The sequence below is a fragment of the Lygodium microphyllum genome, chromosome 19 (genome assembly GCF_053477565.2).
Source record: "Lygodium microphyllum isolate KBCC chromosome 19, Lygodium_microphyllum_v1.1.10, whole genome shotgun sequence".
Classification (NCBI taxonomy): domain Eukaryota; kingdom Viridiplantae; phylum Streptophyta; class Polypodiopsida; order Schizaeales; family Lygodiaceae; genus Lygodium; species Lygodium microphyllum.
Genome location: NC_141153.1, coordinates 64,017,195 through 64,032,334, shown reverse-complemented (window position 1 = coordinate 64,032,334; position 15,140 = coordinate 64,017,195). Strand labels below are relative to the sequence as shown.

The 15,140-nt window shown below is 42.8% G+C and overlaps 1 protein-coding gene across 2 annotated transcripts in view; it reads right to left on the bottom strand.

Annotated features, from left to right (window-relative positions):
* The window catches only part of LOC148019958 (polyprenal reductase 1-like), a 59,486-nt gene extending 48,259 nt beyond the window's left edge, over positions 1–11,227 (bottom strand). For both annotated transcript variants that reach the window (XR_015694895.1, XM_087700178.1), the window contains exons 1-2: positions 10,983–11,227; positions 9,132–9,409 (exon numbers count right to left, since the gene is read on the bottom strand). Coding sequence is in view for 1 of the 2 variants with exons in the window: in XM_087700178.1 (XP_087556304.1) it covers positions 9,132–9,409; positions 10,983–11,162 (458 nt within the window). In the remaining variant the exon portion in view is untranslated. The remainder of the gene's footprint in view (positions 1–9,131; positions 9,410–10,982) is intronic.
* Between the last annotated feature and the right edge of the window lie 3,913 nt (positions 11,228–15,140).

Sequence of the window (15,140 nt, the reverse complement as noted above, 5' to 3'; positions counted from 1 at the left end):
GCCGATTCCTTCTATTCTGAGGATGTCTATAGCCAAATGCAAGTTTTTTTTGTGGGTGATTGCAGAAGAGGAAGATGTCTTTTCCATTTTCAAGCTTTGATAACTTAGATGGGAAAGGTCATTCACAACACTCCTTTGAGCAAAGGCATGACTATTATCGCAAATATCATTGGAGGGAGGACTCTCCCATTCATACTCATCCCTTTTCTACCCATCTTTCACAGACATGAAGATGAATCCTTTGGTATCCTCTATTCAAGTACCTGTGCTTCTTTCGCTTCCCAAAGGGGACCGATTGGATGGCTCCAACTATTCCCTGTGGTCCTATGAGGTGGAGTGTGTTTTGGACTCCTTCAATCTTTGGGAGCTTGTTTCTAAATCTATCCCCTGTCCTAAGGAGGATCTCGTAGATGGGACATCTATGGATTGCACAACCTTATGGGATCGTATCAATTCTCCAGCCCAATCCTTCCTCTTTATGAGTTTGCAGGATTCTATCCTTGTTCATGTTCGCAAATTGAAGACTGCAACAGCAATGTGGGGCAAGCTTATGTCTCTCTAATATCTATCAACAAAAGACACTTGCTCACAAGATTTTCCTTGAGAAGAAGTTGCAGATGCTCAGTATCAATGACTCCTCTTCCATGAAGCAATACATCACTAAGATGAAGGACATGAGGGGTGAGCTTGCCTCTCTTGGTCCGATGATATCCTTTGAAGACATAACTATGAACCTTCTAACTTAGCTATCATCTCCTTGATTCTATGCCTTCTACACCAACCTCATCACATCAAGGATCTGTGAGACACTTCTATGGGAGGAGTTAGGTGGATCCACATCGGAGCCTTCTACTACCTCTACACCTGTTGTTACCCATGAGTCAGTGTTTCTTCATATCCATGCTCTAGCAAAGAAGCCTTCTTCAAAGGTTGCCATGTCTTCTAAACAACCTTGGTTGGTGGATAGTGGTGCTTCGAGGCATATGTCTCCACAAGGTGATTTGTTGCAAGATCTACATCCATCCAAGGGTTCCATCACTATTGGTAACATTGTAGCGGTGCCAATTACCGGTGTTGGCACTTTGCCATTATTGCCCGCCCACATGTCATGCTCCCTTTTAGAAGCCCTACATGTTCTGAACTTCGGATTTCCACTCCTCTCTGTTTATGGCCTTACGAGGCTAACACTGCTACGATTTTCACTGAGCATGCCATTGTTATTGAGGATTCTTTTACAGGACCTATCCTATCAATAGGTTGGCAAAAGAGAGAGCTTACATGCTCCATTTCCCTTCTATGATGAAGTATCCTCCGCAACAGTCTATTGCTACACCTGTTCCCGCTTGTGCACCATTTATTCCATAGGTTCCTTTCCATCCCCCACCTTCTCTTTCAACGGTTTCCTCATATCCCCCATCCCTTTCAAAGAGGGACGATCTTGGTGATATGGCTATGGATTTCCTAGCCCTTGGTGTTTCAAAGGGGGAAAACTTCTTTATTGGCAATCTTCATCAACGGACTTCACCGACATTGGCATTTCTCTTGCCACCCCAAGATCCATTTCTTCTTTGGCTGCCTGCCACATCCAAGATAATGGCTGGGAGATTAAATGGATCTGTCATTTGTGTAGTTGTGGGAAATGTGTTAGATTTCTTTTGTCCATTAAATGCAAATGATAAAAAAAGATGATTCACCAAAAGCAAATTGACCATGAGATGTAAAAGCTTTAGGAAAAGATGGAAAAGGAGCACTCACCATAGATTCTTGCAATTTTTTTTTACATTTTCTTGAGTGCAACTAGAAAAACCTATCCTCTTCGAGGCTAATGAACCAATACGTAGTTTGAAGAGTTTCTTTATCATGACCATCACCTATATCTTGTGAACAAGAGAAAGTAAACTCAAAAGATTGAGAAGTGATAACATGCACACTTGACGTAGGAGTAAATGTAGGTGGAGAAGTGTATCGAAAAGATGAAATAAATAAGAATGAAGATGATGATGGTAGAGAGGAAATGGTTTGTACTCCATGCTAGTTTTCATGTACAGCTAGCCAGTATGTTCTAGAGCTTCCGTCCTTCTTACAAACTCATTAGACTAGTGTAACGAATCTAAAGGAAAAAACTCAAATTTGCCTTCAATCAACTCCTGAGCTCGATATTCAGCTTGTTAGATCTCATATGGTCTATGGACTCCACGGTAGTCCGAAGACTCTCTGGCCATGTCAGAAGGAGCAAGCTGTGAAGCCCACTTCCTCCCGTATCTTGATGGGCTAGGCTCGAGAGCATCACAATGATCATCTTGCCCTACTATTATTCGTGCTTCTTGCGAAGGGCTTTCAGATAAAAGGCTGACATTTCGTGGAAAAGAACCTTGCTTTGATACCATGTGAAGAAATACCCTAACGCAGAAACATATATAAAAGCATACAACAAAGCATAAACTCAACAAAACACAATTAGGGTTAGGGTAACTCAGAGACAATGAACACATTGAAAATCTAAATGAATGACTGAATACTAAATATACAAGGCTCATGTAGCAAACAAACCATGCAAGGAATGAAAACCATATCCCAAACTCTCGTGTCTGGAAGACCGAGACAAAGGTGATGAGTGGAAGAGTGTGTCATACTCTTGACAGATCCCAAAACGCAGCAAGGCAGTCTCCAAGATGTCAAATAGCAGCAAATGCAGCAGACTATGGTGCCAGATCATTGTCGGACAAGCAGAGAAGTAAGAGAACAACAAAACAAAGATTTGTTGATAGCATGGACAGTCAAGCACAAGACCAAACACAGCAGTATGATGACATCTGAGTGCAAGGCGACAGCTAGAAGGGCCAAACGCTACCTGTAGGGGTGGAACCAGCAAATGCAGCCAATGAACAAGCCGCCAGGCTGAACACAGCCTTCCTTGAGGACACCTGACAGCTGGCAGCAGCAAATAGGGCAAAAAAGCTGCATGGGACACTAGAAATAGGCACGTGATGGATGTGGATAGAAACAAGCAGCTTCAACTAACATGTCCTCCGCAAACGGGGTGTGGGTAGCAAAGCTAGAGGGTCTGAAACTTGCAAAAACGAGATTGGGCTGAATGGAGGGCAGCCTACCTATTTATAAAAAATTTGGGACCTTTTACCACGCACCATTTTAAAACTCTCTCAAACCGTGCACCATCTTAGGGCTTTCATTGATTAAGCATGTTTAGGGCTGTTTAAGAGGCTAATTCAGCATGTAGTGCTTATTTTAGCGCAACACTCCCTCTCTTCAACAGGACCTACATATAAGTGTATGCTAAATGACAACTAGAGGAGGGAGCCACAACCTATAAATAGGCCAAGATCATGAACTAGTCAGCCAGTAAACCTGTACCAGTAAGTAAAAGTTGATCGGCCTAGAAATGAACAATCAGCCATAAAACAAGCCCCAAATCTAGCAACCACATCACAATTGGTAGTAAAGTGCTCAACCCACTGGAATGTGTAGACTCACTCATGAACTGACAATATTCGCTGACGCCTTGCCCTCATACATAATCTCCACTATCAAGAATCTACCTTGAACATCCTAATAAGGATCGACTACAATGAAGAACGAACAGCCAACATAGCCCCAAATTTATTAGGAGCACAACCACCAAAGAAAATAGTATAATCCTTATATATACAAGTGGCACTGGTCATTTGGTGTTATTTGGGTCCCACTGCACAGAATACATCCAAATTAAATTACCAGAGTAAAAACAATCCACATCCTACATTGTTTATTATTGAGTGGAACACCCTTTTTGTTCCATAATCTAACTTCAAAATATAAAGGTGAGTAAAAACTTTTTCGTACTAATACCGTACTGTACCTTATAAAATCTTAAGGTACCAATTAGTACCATATTTTATTATACCGTGCCATATCATACCTTTCGTACTTGACAGCACTAGATGATACCATGTGAGAGTGCACAACAAAAGAGAAACACGAACATAGAAAGAAAAGAATGAAAGAAAGAAAGAGTATATTAATGTCTCTAAAAGGCCAATGTGGCCTATGAGACCAAAGCAATACATACAATGATGGTGTGTTTCTCATCTAGAACGAGAAAGGATGAAAAACATGCCTATACGACTGAAAAATGAAATATTATCCTATAAAAAGAAAGCATGTCGATGATCTAAAAGTAAAAGTAGAAAAAGGAAACTCTCCATCAATGAGATGTCTGTCCTCTAAGGAGATGTATCTCTGTATGGCTGAGGCATCTCAGCATCCATCTCCTGCGGCACTCAATGATGGCTCTAATTGGTCGGTGGTGTGGATTTCTAGGCCTTCATCTAGGTGGACATGGGTGCCTAGACCAGCTGAGTGCCATTGCTCTATCCAAAGGGACACCCATAGAAGATGAAATCCAATGATGATGTACTCTTGTAGCCTGTGTGGCAATAGTGGTGGTATGTGTGATACTCGATCGTGTAGTAGTGAAAAATTCAATGACTACTCTCTATATATGTGAGCCGAGCTATGGGGGCCTTCTACTTTGTAGAATAACTACTCTACGCCTTTGAAGCTCCAAGAGGAAGAAATCCACGCATCTCTGATCCTCACATTGCATGCTTCATCTCAAGGATCCAAAAACCTCTCGAAATAGACAATGGTATCTGCCTCATATATCATAATATACCATGCATTGGCCGATATAGTGTTCCTCTATTTGTATGCCCTCCCATCTACCTATCTCAACCCTCAAGTGGTGAAATGAGGTGCACATCTAACCAATAACTGTGCGCAATCCATGAGGCAGTTGTGTATCCATGTAACCGGGTCGAGTGATGAAACCATCCTCAGATACTTGAAAGGAAGTGGGTCTCATAGTGTGCCATCCTTGTGCCATGGGGGGAGGGGGGTCAGATCCAAGTCTTCTCTCTATCTAACCTTAGTATGTCTGCTTTGATCACATGGTTGAGCTTCGATCAACTTAGGTCAAGTGTAGGACAATCCAAGTTATAGTCAAAGGGGGGTAGTCCGTCAATCTACAACCCAAGTAAACTCATCCGTGTACTCATCTGAGCATACCAACAATGTTTGTCACCATCTACCGTTGGCTGTCCAAAAGAGGCCAAGGCTAGCCACGGGTATCTATCTTGGGGGAGCTCCCATAGTCTATATATGAAATCTCATGTGGGGTCAGCTCTTCGCTTGTATCATACGTGAGATCATCATGACCAATGGTCTTTCCATATGCTCCCACTCATCATAGTATTCCTTCTATGGTCCATCCCGGTCTCCCAAATGCTGTCTCCTCATGTGGAAGAGACTCGGACCCCAAATAGCTACCCCATATAGGAGCGTGGGCATAACCAAGGTGTCAAAAAGCCACATTTTGGTACATGGTTCATGAAACTGTATGTGAGCACATTGCCTCTCCAATGCACCTAAGGCTACATATGCTTTTGCCAAACAAGCCTCTGATGCATAAAAACAGGGAATGCCCATTCCGGGCCTTAGGAACGGATTAACGTATTCCGGCATGTGTCTACGAGCGAAACGCCCATGGAACATTCCTGCCCGTTCCCAGCCCCATTCCCAACCCCATTCCGCGCCGTTCCAGTAGCCGTTCCCTATTTGGAATGACCGTTCCCTGGAACCCGCCTGCTCCAGCCTCTGTCGCCTGCTCCCGCCTCTGTCGCCTGCTCCACCTGCCTTGCCCGCCTGCTCCCGCCTGCCTCGCCTGGGCCCTACCTGCTCCCGCCTCTCCTGCCCGCCTGAGTGAGTGAGTGGGTGAGACACACACACACGAGATAGATACACACACACATATACACAAACATGTGCACATGTGTGGGTGTGTGTGACATATGATTACTAATCATGTTGCTACTAATTGTGTTGTTGGTTCCCCCTTGAAAAGCGTGATCCATTAGGTCACTAAATTGGCACTTCGAACATGACCTTTTCAATGCCTATCATACTACTACCCATAATCTAGTTGTCCCATATTGTACCTAGCATATCATGCCACCCTTCTCACTTCCACCATGCTACTAGATAAACCAATTTGCAATCTTCCAACTAGCTTAATCTATGAGCTCTCTCTTTTCTTTTCTTTTTTTCGTAACGAGCTCTGTGTGTGTGTGTGTGTGTGTGTGTGTGTGTGCGTGTGCGCCATTCCCTCCGTTCCCGTTCCCTAACTTTAGGCATTCCCCCCGTTCCAAGGGGGTCCCGTTCCCGTTCCCGTTCCCCGTTCCCCGTTCCTCGTAACTATGCTCTAATGTCTCTCTCCAAGAGGACTCTGGTCCCTTCAATGTGATCCCCAAATAAACATACCACCTAACCATCTCCACTGGCTCTCCACCGAAAGTAAACTGGTGCTCAGCTCTAGGCACCCAAGCAACTAAGGTGTTAAATACCATAACTTTAGTTTTCCCAAGGTTCACCTTAAGGTCTCTATCTCTGCAAAAAGCTGATAATGCATCCAAGTGTCTATTTAGCCCCTCAGGTGAGTCAGATACAAGTACAATATCATCTACATAAAGCAATAATGGTATCACCACTCCAACCAGAACTAGCGGGACCGGCCCACCAATTCTGTCCACATATTCTTAAATTTCATCTATGTACAGCCCAAATAGTATCTGTGAAAGTGGGAAACCTTATTTCACCCAATGGTGCTATTGACTATACCTGAGATGCCCTTAGGTGTCTGTACTCTGCCTGACACTGTCTCATACAAGGCATAAATACTCCACTGTATCTCTACAAGAATATCGATGTCTTGCATTCTTCCCATGAGTCTAGCACATGGCATTGTGTCGAAGGCACATGGCACTATGTCGAAGGCCTTGCGAAAGTCCACAAAACAGCAGTAGATCTTTGTCTTGAATGCTTTACCTTCTTCGATAATTGCCCTCAATGTAAAGATATGGTCTGGAGTTGTATATCCCCTCTTGAAGCCAACTTGGCCTTTTGATCTCAAGCCATGCATCTCGGCCCATTCACTCAATGCTTGTTCCACAATATAGCCATATACTTTGGCCATCAAGATAGTTTGATGGTTACTAAGTAGCACACGGTTTCCACTCTTATAGAGCAGCACAATAGTATGGTTTGACCAACTAGTTGGAAAGCCCTCATAGACTGCCCTATTAAAGATGTGAGCCAACGCTCGTGCCAAGATAACACAAGTATGTGTGAAGTGTTATGCTACAAAACCATCATGATCTAGGACTTTCCCATTTTTCAGTTTCGATATGGCATTCCTCACTTTTTTTTCTGTGAAAAACTTGCAATTTGTTGGACTTGAGGTTGAGGGGAGTGGCATAGGCTCTTGGCCAAGAACGTCATAAAGTGTGCAAGCATATTCATGCCAATCATCCAATCTAGGAATCTATATAGGTGCCTGGCTCTCATGCATCCTTTTCCATGCTCTCTTGATGTCCTGTCCCAAGAGCATAGAATATATTTATGTTTCTAGTTTGCTCAAGTATTCCCGCTTCTTTTTGCACACGCAGAGAGAGAGAGAGAGAGAGAAGCAAAGAGAGAAAGAGAAAGAGAAGAAGCAGAAGATAAAGGAAGAATACTGCACTCAACTGAAAAAGAATGCTGATACAATGGGGATGGACTAATCACTCCCAGCACACAACCCACAGCGTTAATGAGGGCACCAGATCAGGCTGATGACAATGGCAGCACCAAGCACTGAGTGTCAAAGTGTCGAAGTGTGCACCTGCAAATGGAAGACTGAAGACTAAAGAGAGTGTCTGTCTACCAAGTGGGGGATGTGCCTATAAATAGCCAAAAGACCTAAAAACTAGCCAACCTACACCTATAAGGGTCATAAATGCTGGTCACTCTCCGAAAAATGCCAAAAAAAATAGGGAGGCCCCAAAAAAATCCTAGATGACAATGACAATGTCCCGCAAGTGTGGGCAGATTGTGGAAAGCAGCAACTCGCCTAGGCTTGCACACAAGAAGCCAACAGCTGAAGAAAATGCACCTAAACTACGAAAGCTCCTATATCTCCATCAAACTCTGACAAGAGCTCACAACCAAGAGATGACAAACTAACATAACTAACATAGGCAAGCTAACAATCTCACGAGTGATGGATTATTGCTTAAAATCAACTCGCATTCTCAACTTTTATTCTAAATCTCATCAGCATTGTAGTTAGCATTATAATATTGTAATTACATTTATTTTGGTCCACCATGACTATATTCATCCAACACATGATTAATCTAGATGCTCATCAGGATTTCCAACAGTGCCTTATCCTGCTAATCCTAGTATGAAGACGTGCATGTTATTGCAAGCTGCTGGAGTGAGACTGTTAACTAAGTTTTGCACCATGCTTTTCCTGCCAGTGAATGAGATCTATCTCACAAGTTATCATTGGTGTTCTACAACCATTGTCTACTTATAAATAAGCATTGGGAATACATCCTTATGGATTTAAGTACTTCCTTACCACAATTGCCTAAAGCCATAGACATGTTTTGGTAGATGTAAGCTACTTGCCAAAAATGGCACACTCTATTCTAGGAAAAAGGGGTGTCCAAAAGGCCAGTTCTTGCTTGCTTCATGCAATATGTCCTAAAACTTAACGGCTTACCAGAGCAGTCATCCCAGATCCAGATTTTGGGTTCAGATCCCATCTTAGAGCTTCAAATTTAACCCTTATGTAATAAAGTTGCTATTCAGCTGAGCCTACCAAACTCCCAAAAGATACTTCAAATTCAACAGAAACAGACCGGGTTACTACACTGTTCTTAATAAACTCTGACTTCGTGTCATGGAGTGATTCAAAGGTGTGACATGCACACTTGTCCTTTTTTTCCCAGTGCACATTAGATCATGAGACGTGGAAGTAGCAGCCACAATCCAAGCTGATGATTCAGAAAGCATACAAAAACATTTATCTAAATCACTAAGGCCAATTTACTTAGCTCCTCTAGATCATTCATTTTATTTCTAGGTGTCCTTGGAGCAAATTCTAGTTGATGAGCTTTGTAGAAATAAATTTCAGTTCTGTAAGTAGCAGCATCAGCTCTAAGAACATGAAAATAGAAATTTCAGTTCTGTAAGTAGCAGTATAAGCTTCTAAGAACATGAAAATGAACTAATCACAGAAAACTACTCACATCAATCCGAGCAAATATGCTAGTACATGCATTCGTGCATTGTCACTGAACTTCGAAATGTAGATGGATTCATAAAGCCTTCTCAATAATTGTAGCTCGAACAGCACCAACAAGAACATGGCTTTACAATCCTCTTGTGTATCTCTCTTATGAAGCGTGTTCAGTGATGGTGATGATTTCACACGAGTGTAAGCAAGAGTAACCACTAAAATGCAGCTATTAAATGCTGCACCAAGTAAATAGAAGTGAAGAAAGTAACTCTGTGGAACTGTGAATTTCTGTAACAGGAAAAACATAAATGTTTAATGTCTCATTGATTCCATATACAAAGCCTGTAGGAATTTTCACAAAATAAAGATCATATGGAAACTTCAAGCTAAAAAGAGACAAGAAAGTAAGCATGCTAATGAAAGTTGGTGGTCTTAAAGACTTGCTTATTTTGTTCCTGTCAGAAAAACATCACTACAACGCCAACAATAACATCAAGCATGCAAACGAGATGCGTATGTAGGCATAATAACCGTATAAACCCATCTGACAGGTGCACGATGGCACAATGGGTGTGAGATTGTGCAGGCCCTAGGGATTGGTCAGGCCCAGAACCAAACATTCTTTCATATGGCCAAGGTGCAGGGCCATCAATCAGTTATTGGCACTTGGCACCAACAATAAGGAAAGTGGTGTTCCCAAGGTATGTGTACACATAGACACACGCACCTCTTTCCATCTATAGACCATTCGTCTGCTAATACAATATGTATCTTCCTTTAGCTGAATAAACGGAACACTTTCTGTTCAACGTCATGGTGGGTGAAATCATAGTCTGTGGATGAAATCTTTAGACTGTGAAAAGCTCAAATCATATGGCACAGAGTTTCATACAGAGCAACTCCCATAAAGGCACACCCAAAAAAACTGTGTCAAGCCTATGGTGCTCTATGGTGAGGAACATTCCTCGATATATAAGTTTATTGTGAAGAATATATACATCAGTAAAGGCCTATAAGATCTGGCTTCCAGAAATAATGCACAAGATCCTTTGCCTCCTGCAGACACACCTCCTACCTCTCAGAGGGTGATGCTGGTCAGAATGTTGTGCTGCCAACACCTGAACAATCAGGTTAGGATACAAGACATATACAAGGTGTTTATATTGCTGCTATGACTGTAAACCACAAATTGTTGGCATTCATATCGTATAAAACATCCAAATGGATGTCACTATCCTCATAAACCTCATTTGGGAGTATCAACGCAACGGGCAAATGAGAGGGTCAAGTATTGCAGCCTCAACACCTTGATTTACAAGCCTGGACAGTGAGGTTAGGATACAAAATATATGCAAAGGTGTATCACAAACTTGATTTACAAGCCATAAAGAAGACCTCCACCATAGGTGTGCAGTGCCTCCTGAGCAAAAGCTCTTGATGTTGAACACCGTAAGGAAAACAAGGGAAAATAACATCTTTTCCAAGGGGTTGGCAGCCTTCTGCCCCCAACTGCACCTAGCTAGGTGTGCAGTGCGTCCCAAGCAAAAGCTAATGATGTTGAACACTAAAGGGAAGTACAAGGAAAAACAGCCCCTTTCCCCACATTGCAAAATGTCAAACAATAACTGTGATAGAATGACCACTTGCTGGAATAACTGATTGTGCCCCGACCATAGGTTCATGCAATGCACTCTATGTAACACCCTCCTGTCAGTTGTTGATTGATATCTTCGACATCGACACAATCACCTTATGTAATATGCATCCAATTACCAGCGATCTGATGTAATTTGTGAGACGCTGATAACAGCTGGGTGCAATATGAGAGACCGATTGGAAATGGGTTTTGTTCCCAACTTACAGAAGGCAATGCAGCCGGCCGGTGCTGCAGGGTCTTTCCTCTCAGGAACATGGATCGCAGGAAATTTTGGAAGGGGGAGGGTATCAGGGATAGCAGCACGGTGACGATCAAGACAACCCAAATAACTGTGGGAACAAGGGGAGCTGAGAGCGCGAGCTCGAGCAGGTTGGAAGGAGCCATGGCTAGCTAAGGTGCTTGCAGTCTGTTTTTTACCTTCTCTCAGCTGTAAATAAACACTCAAGAGTAATGTTTAATTAATCCAATTAATTGCTCTTAACTACTCACGTGGCAACTCACATGCCAATCTTGCCACGTGGTAGTCTTCTTCATGTGCACAGTTCCATTTGGGATCTTCTATGCAAAGCACTCAGTCAGAGGCCAAAGCAGAGCAAGAACAAAATGCTGCAAACATGGAGGTCGAAGAAGTAGAAGATAATGGCTCTCTATTGCGAGGCGAATCAAATGCCAAGGGCTTGCATAAAAGAAAAAGGGAGGATAAGCCAATGAAAGAATAGCTTGACAGTCTAGAAGCATGCTCAAAAGGAGTCAGAGCTGCCAAAGTTGATAATGCACCATCTGAGCAGGCGAATAAGTCAATCAGTACCAATGAAGATATTCACCTCCAACTACAAGCTAACCCATAAGTGGTGGCCGATATTTTGGCTGACTCCCTTAATTGTAATATGGAGGAAAGAAAGGAAGGAGTTGCTAAGAAGGTCAGATTGGTTACACACCAAATGGCGAATGCCCAACCCCTACCCAGAGTGTGGGTGTGCAATTTTTGAAATTGGGCGCAGACATGGGCACCAAAGCCTTTACACACAAATGACACATTTTGCAAAAAAGTAAAAGTTATTATATTTATAAATTTTTTGATTGGTTGCAAATACAAAAAGTGCACCCTTGTCCATCACTTTACAAACTGGGTGGGGGAGACTCCCCATCCAAAAGTGGGCGAGGGAGATTCCCCATCCAAAAGTGGGTGGGGAGTTCACATGTTTAACAGGTCAACAACAGGCCATGTGTCCTCTCTAGTGTGTAAAGGACTACAAACGCCCAACCCCTAAAGAAGTATTTTGATTGGTTAATACTTGCAAAATGGGCATCCATCGTTTGGTGTGTAACCAGCCTCACACTCAATGCTGAGCAAGTATGTGCAAATGTGTTGCACTTCAAATCAAGGGTGGTGCTAGTCCTCTTCATGAGGGGCAAGTCCCCCGTGGCCCATGGAAACTACGGCCTGGTTCAATTCAATACTCAAGGAGAAGGGTGCAATTGAATAGATATATTCCAATGGTAAAGGTCTATTTGAGGTGGTATTCAAGAGGAAAGAGGCACCATAGAAAGTCCAAGCCTAGGGCGTGTATTTATGGGGCATAGACTTGGTGTACGTTACTGCATAGCAGCCGATGTGGAGTTGGGGCATGACAAACTCAGGAAAGAATGTCCAGTGTGGGTGGAGGTGTTGGATTTACCAACATACCTTAGGAATTTCTTGCTAAAGATTGCAAAAAGGCTTGAGAGACCACTCTATGTTCCCCATCTTACAAGCCCATCCGCAACCATTTGTGCTTATTGTGGGACACCAATATGGCTCAACCAGAGTTCTTAGACATTGATTTGGGTGAACTCCATCTCAAACTTACTTGGAGTAAGTATGTAGGAGCATGCTATCAATGTGGGCAATGGGGCACTATTCTAAAGAGTGCCCTGTGGTGGCCACAACTAAGGAAGGTAGCAAACAAGGCAAAGAAGGTTCAACATGGGTTGATGTAGTCCAGCACAAGTCTTAAGGAGAAAGATCTGGGTAACGAACAGAAAAGCAATGATGGTGAGTGGCATGAAGTTAGGAATAGGAAGCGAAGGTCAATGCAAAACAAATCAAAGGAGGAAGGGCCAAGTTGTGCAAAAGTAGGGCCTTGGCGCATCAAAAACTTTTGGAATAAAGCGGCTATTCCAAGGAATAGCCATGGCTGAGCCAATGCTTTTTCCCAAATCAATAGAGTCCCTCTTGAGCACATGGAACAAGAGTACCTTAGGTTAGTGGCAAAGGTCAAGGCATCATCGAATTTGCATAGGTTTGGCTAGTAGGGAGTTGACTAGTTTATGACTCAGGTACAACCAAACTTAGGATTATTGGGAGGTGTTGGTCTTGGTAATGCGGGTCCTTTGGTCAATGCTGAGAAGGGAGTTGGGCGAACAAAGGAGGAACGTGACACTACAAGCCAAGGGGCAAATAGAGTGGAACCTACTTAGATTGCCCACTCTCAATATCAAATGGGCTAACAATGAGGCCAAGAGGGGACTCACTTGGCAATGGATGGCTTGAAGTAAAATAAATGCCATGTCCCTCCAAGCACATAATCTGCATGCTAATAGTGGGAAAACAATTCCACATGGAGAGGTGGTTTGCTTTTTTGCAAAGTGAGCCAGGAGGAAGCTCTGGCTGCACCACTTTAGTGAGAACTGATTTGGAATCCTAGATTGGAGCACTCCTCAAGTGATGGAAGACTCCTAATAGTCACTATTGATTGGCAAGAAGAGCAATTAGACTTGATCAACAGATATGGCTTCGATGAGGCTTGATTGAGAAAGTAGATGTGGAACAATTTGTAAGAAATCGACATTAGAAAGGGATTTTTGTTGGGGATTTTAACATGGTTACCTTGGAGGAAGATGCGTCATTGCATGTTGCACTCTTGCAGGGTGAAGAGCTAGAAGCATGGACCTGTTTTTCCAACAAATTATGCTTGTTGGATGTAAAGGATGCAATCTGGAAGTCTAGATGCAATAATGTCATACAATTCTCTTAGCTCCCTAGGATATCGGGCTCAACTAGATCATTGGTTTGCGACCCATGGAGGAGATTGGTTTCCTCCCATAGTGGAGCTACATGTGGATAGGAGCTACCTTTTATCAAATCACTTTCCAATTGTACTTACCATTCGCTTCTTGGAATTCAAAAGTTTGTTGGGCAGTATAAACTGCTAGTAGTTAACTCATGCCCTTTCAAGCAAACATGCTTTTCTTACATGCAAGAAGGTGCTTTGAATGTGATGGCCAAAAGACTAGTAGAAGGAATAGATGATCCAAGGGCAACTTTTGCCAACACCCTTCAGCATTGTATTACTCTCCAAGGGTCATGGTTGTGTCAAAATGAGCAATACATGATCAGATGGGCTAAATAGACACTTACATGGTACTTTGAAGAAGCCAAAGGGAGAAGGCTAGGTGGTTTTTAGCTAGAAGAGGTCTTGCATGCACAATGGATTAAACATGCAGCGCTAGTTAGGGAAATAGAAAAGGTCCATTTGTTAACCCTAAATAGGGCCAAAGCCAAGGCAATTTGGTTGCCTTACAAGATAGCCTGGGGGGTTGGATCACATATTAAGAGGTGATTGCAAATACATGTAAAACTCACTTCCAAAGCTTATTATGGGCCCACCAATAGCCTTGATCCTTCAACACTGAAGGAATTTCTACAACTAGTGTCTATTGTCATTTTAGAATCGGACAATGAGAGTCTCAACCAAGAATTCATAATTGAAGAGCTTGAGATAGCTTTTAGAAGCTTGTGTACGAGCAAATCCCCAAGATAGGATGGAATCACAATGGAGCTGTTGATGGACTCTTAGGGACTGGCATCACTAAGATCGTTAACATGTATCAGAGTTTGGGAAGCCTGCCCTCTTCCTGGACCAAAAGCATGATTACCCTTATACATAAACAATCTCTGTGCACTCAGCTAAACCATTCGAGACCTATCTCACTCACAAACACCATTTACAAGGTGTTCACTAAAGTTGTGGCATCAAGGTTGGCTCATTTGTTGCAGAAGCATCTACATCCTAACATGGTTTCATAAAGGGTAGAAGTCTTCTAGATAATGTTCTAAATGCAATGCTGACAATTGGTTGGGCTACCAGATCCGGTTAGAAAATAGTGATGTTGCAAGAGGACATTGAGAAAGCATTCGACACATTTTGTAGAGGGATGTATTACTCCCTCTATAAAATAGAGTTTGGCTCCTTTGTTTGCAGAAGCATGGAAAATTGGAATTGTGAAGTCTTAAGGTGCTTGGTCTTGATGGAACTCTAGGAGGCAAGGAAGGGATGCTTAAAAATGAGGTCACTTTGGTCAACTGGGGGAAAAGCTAAA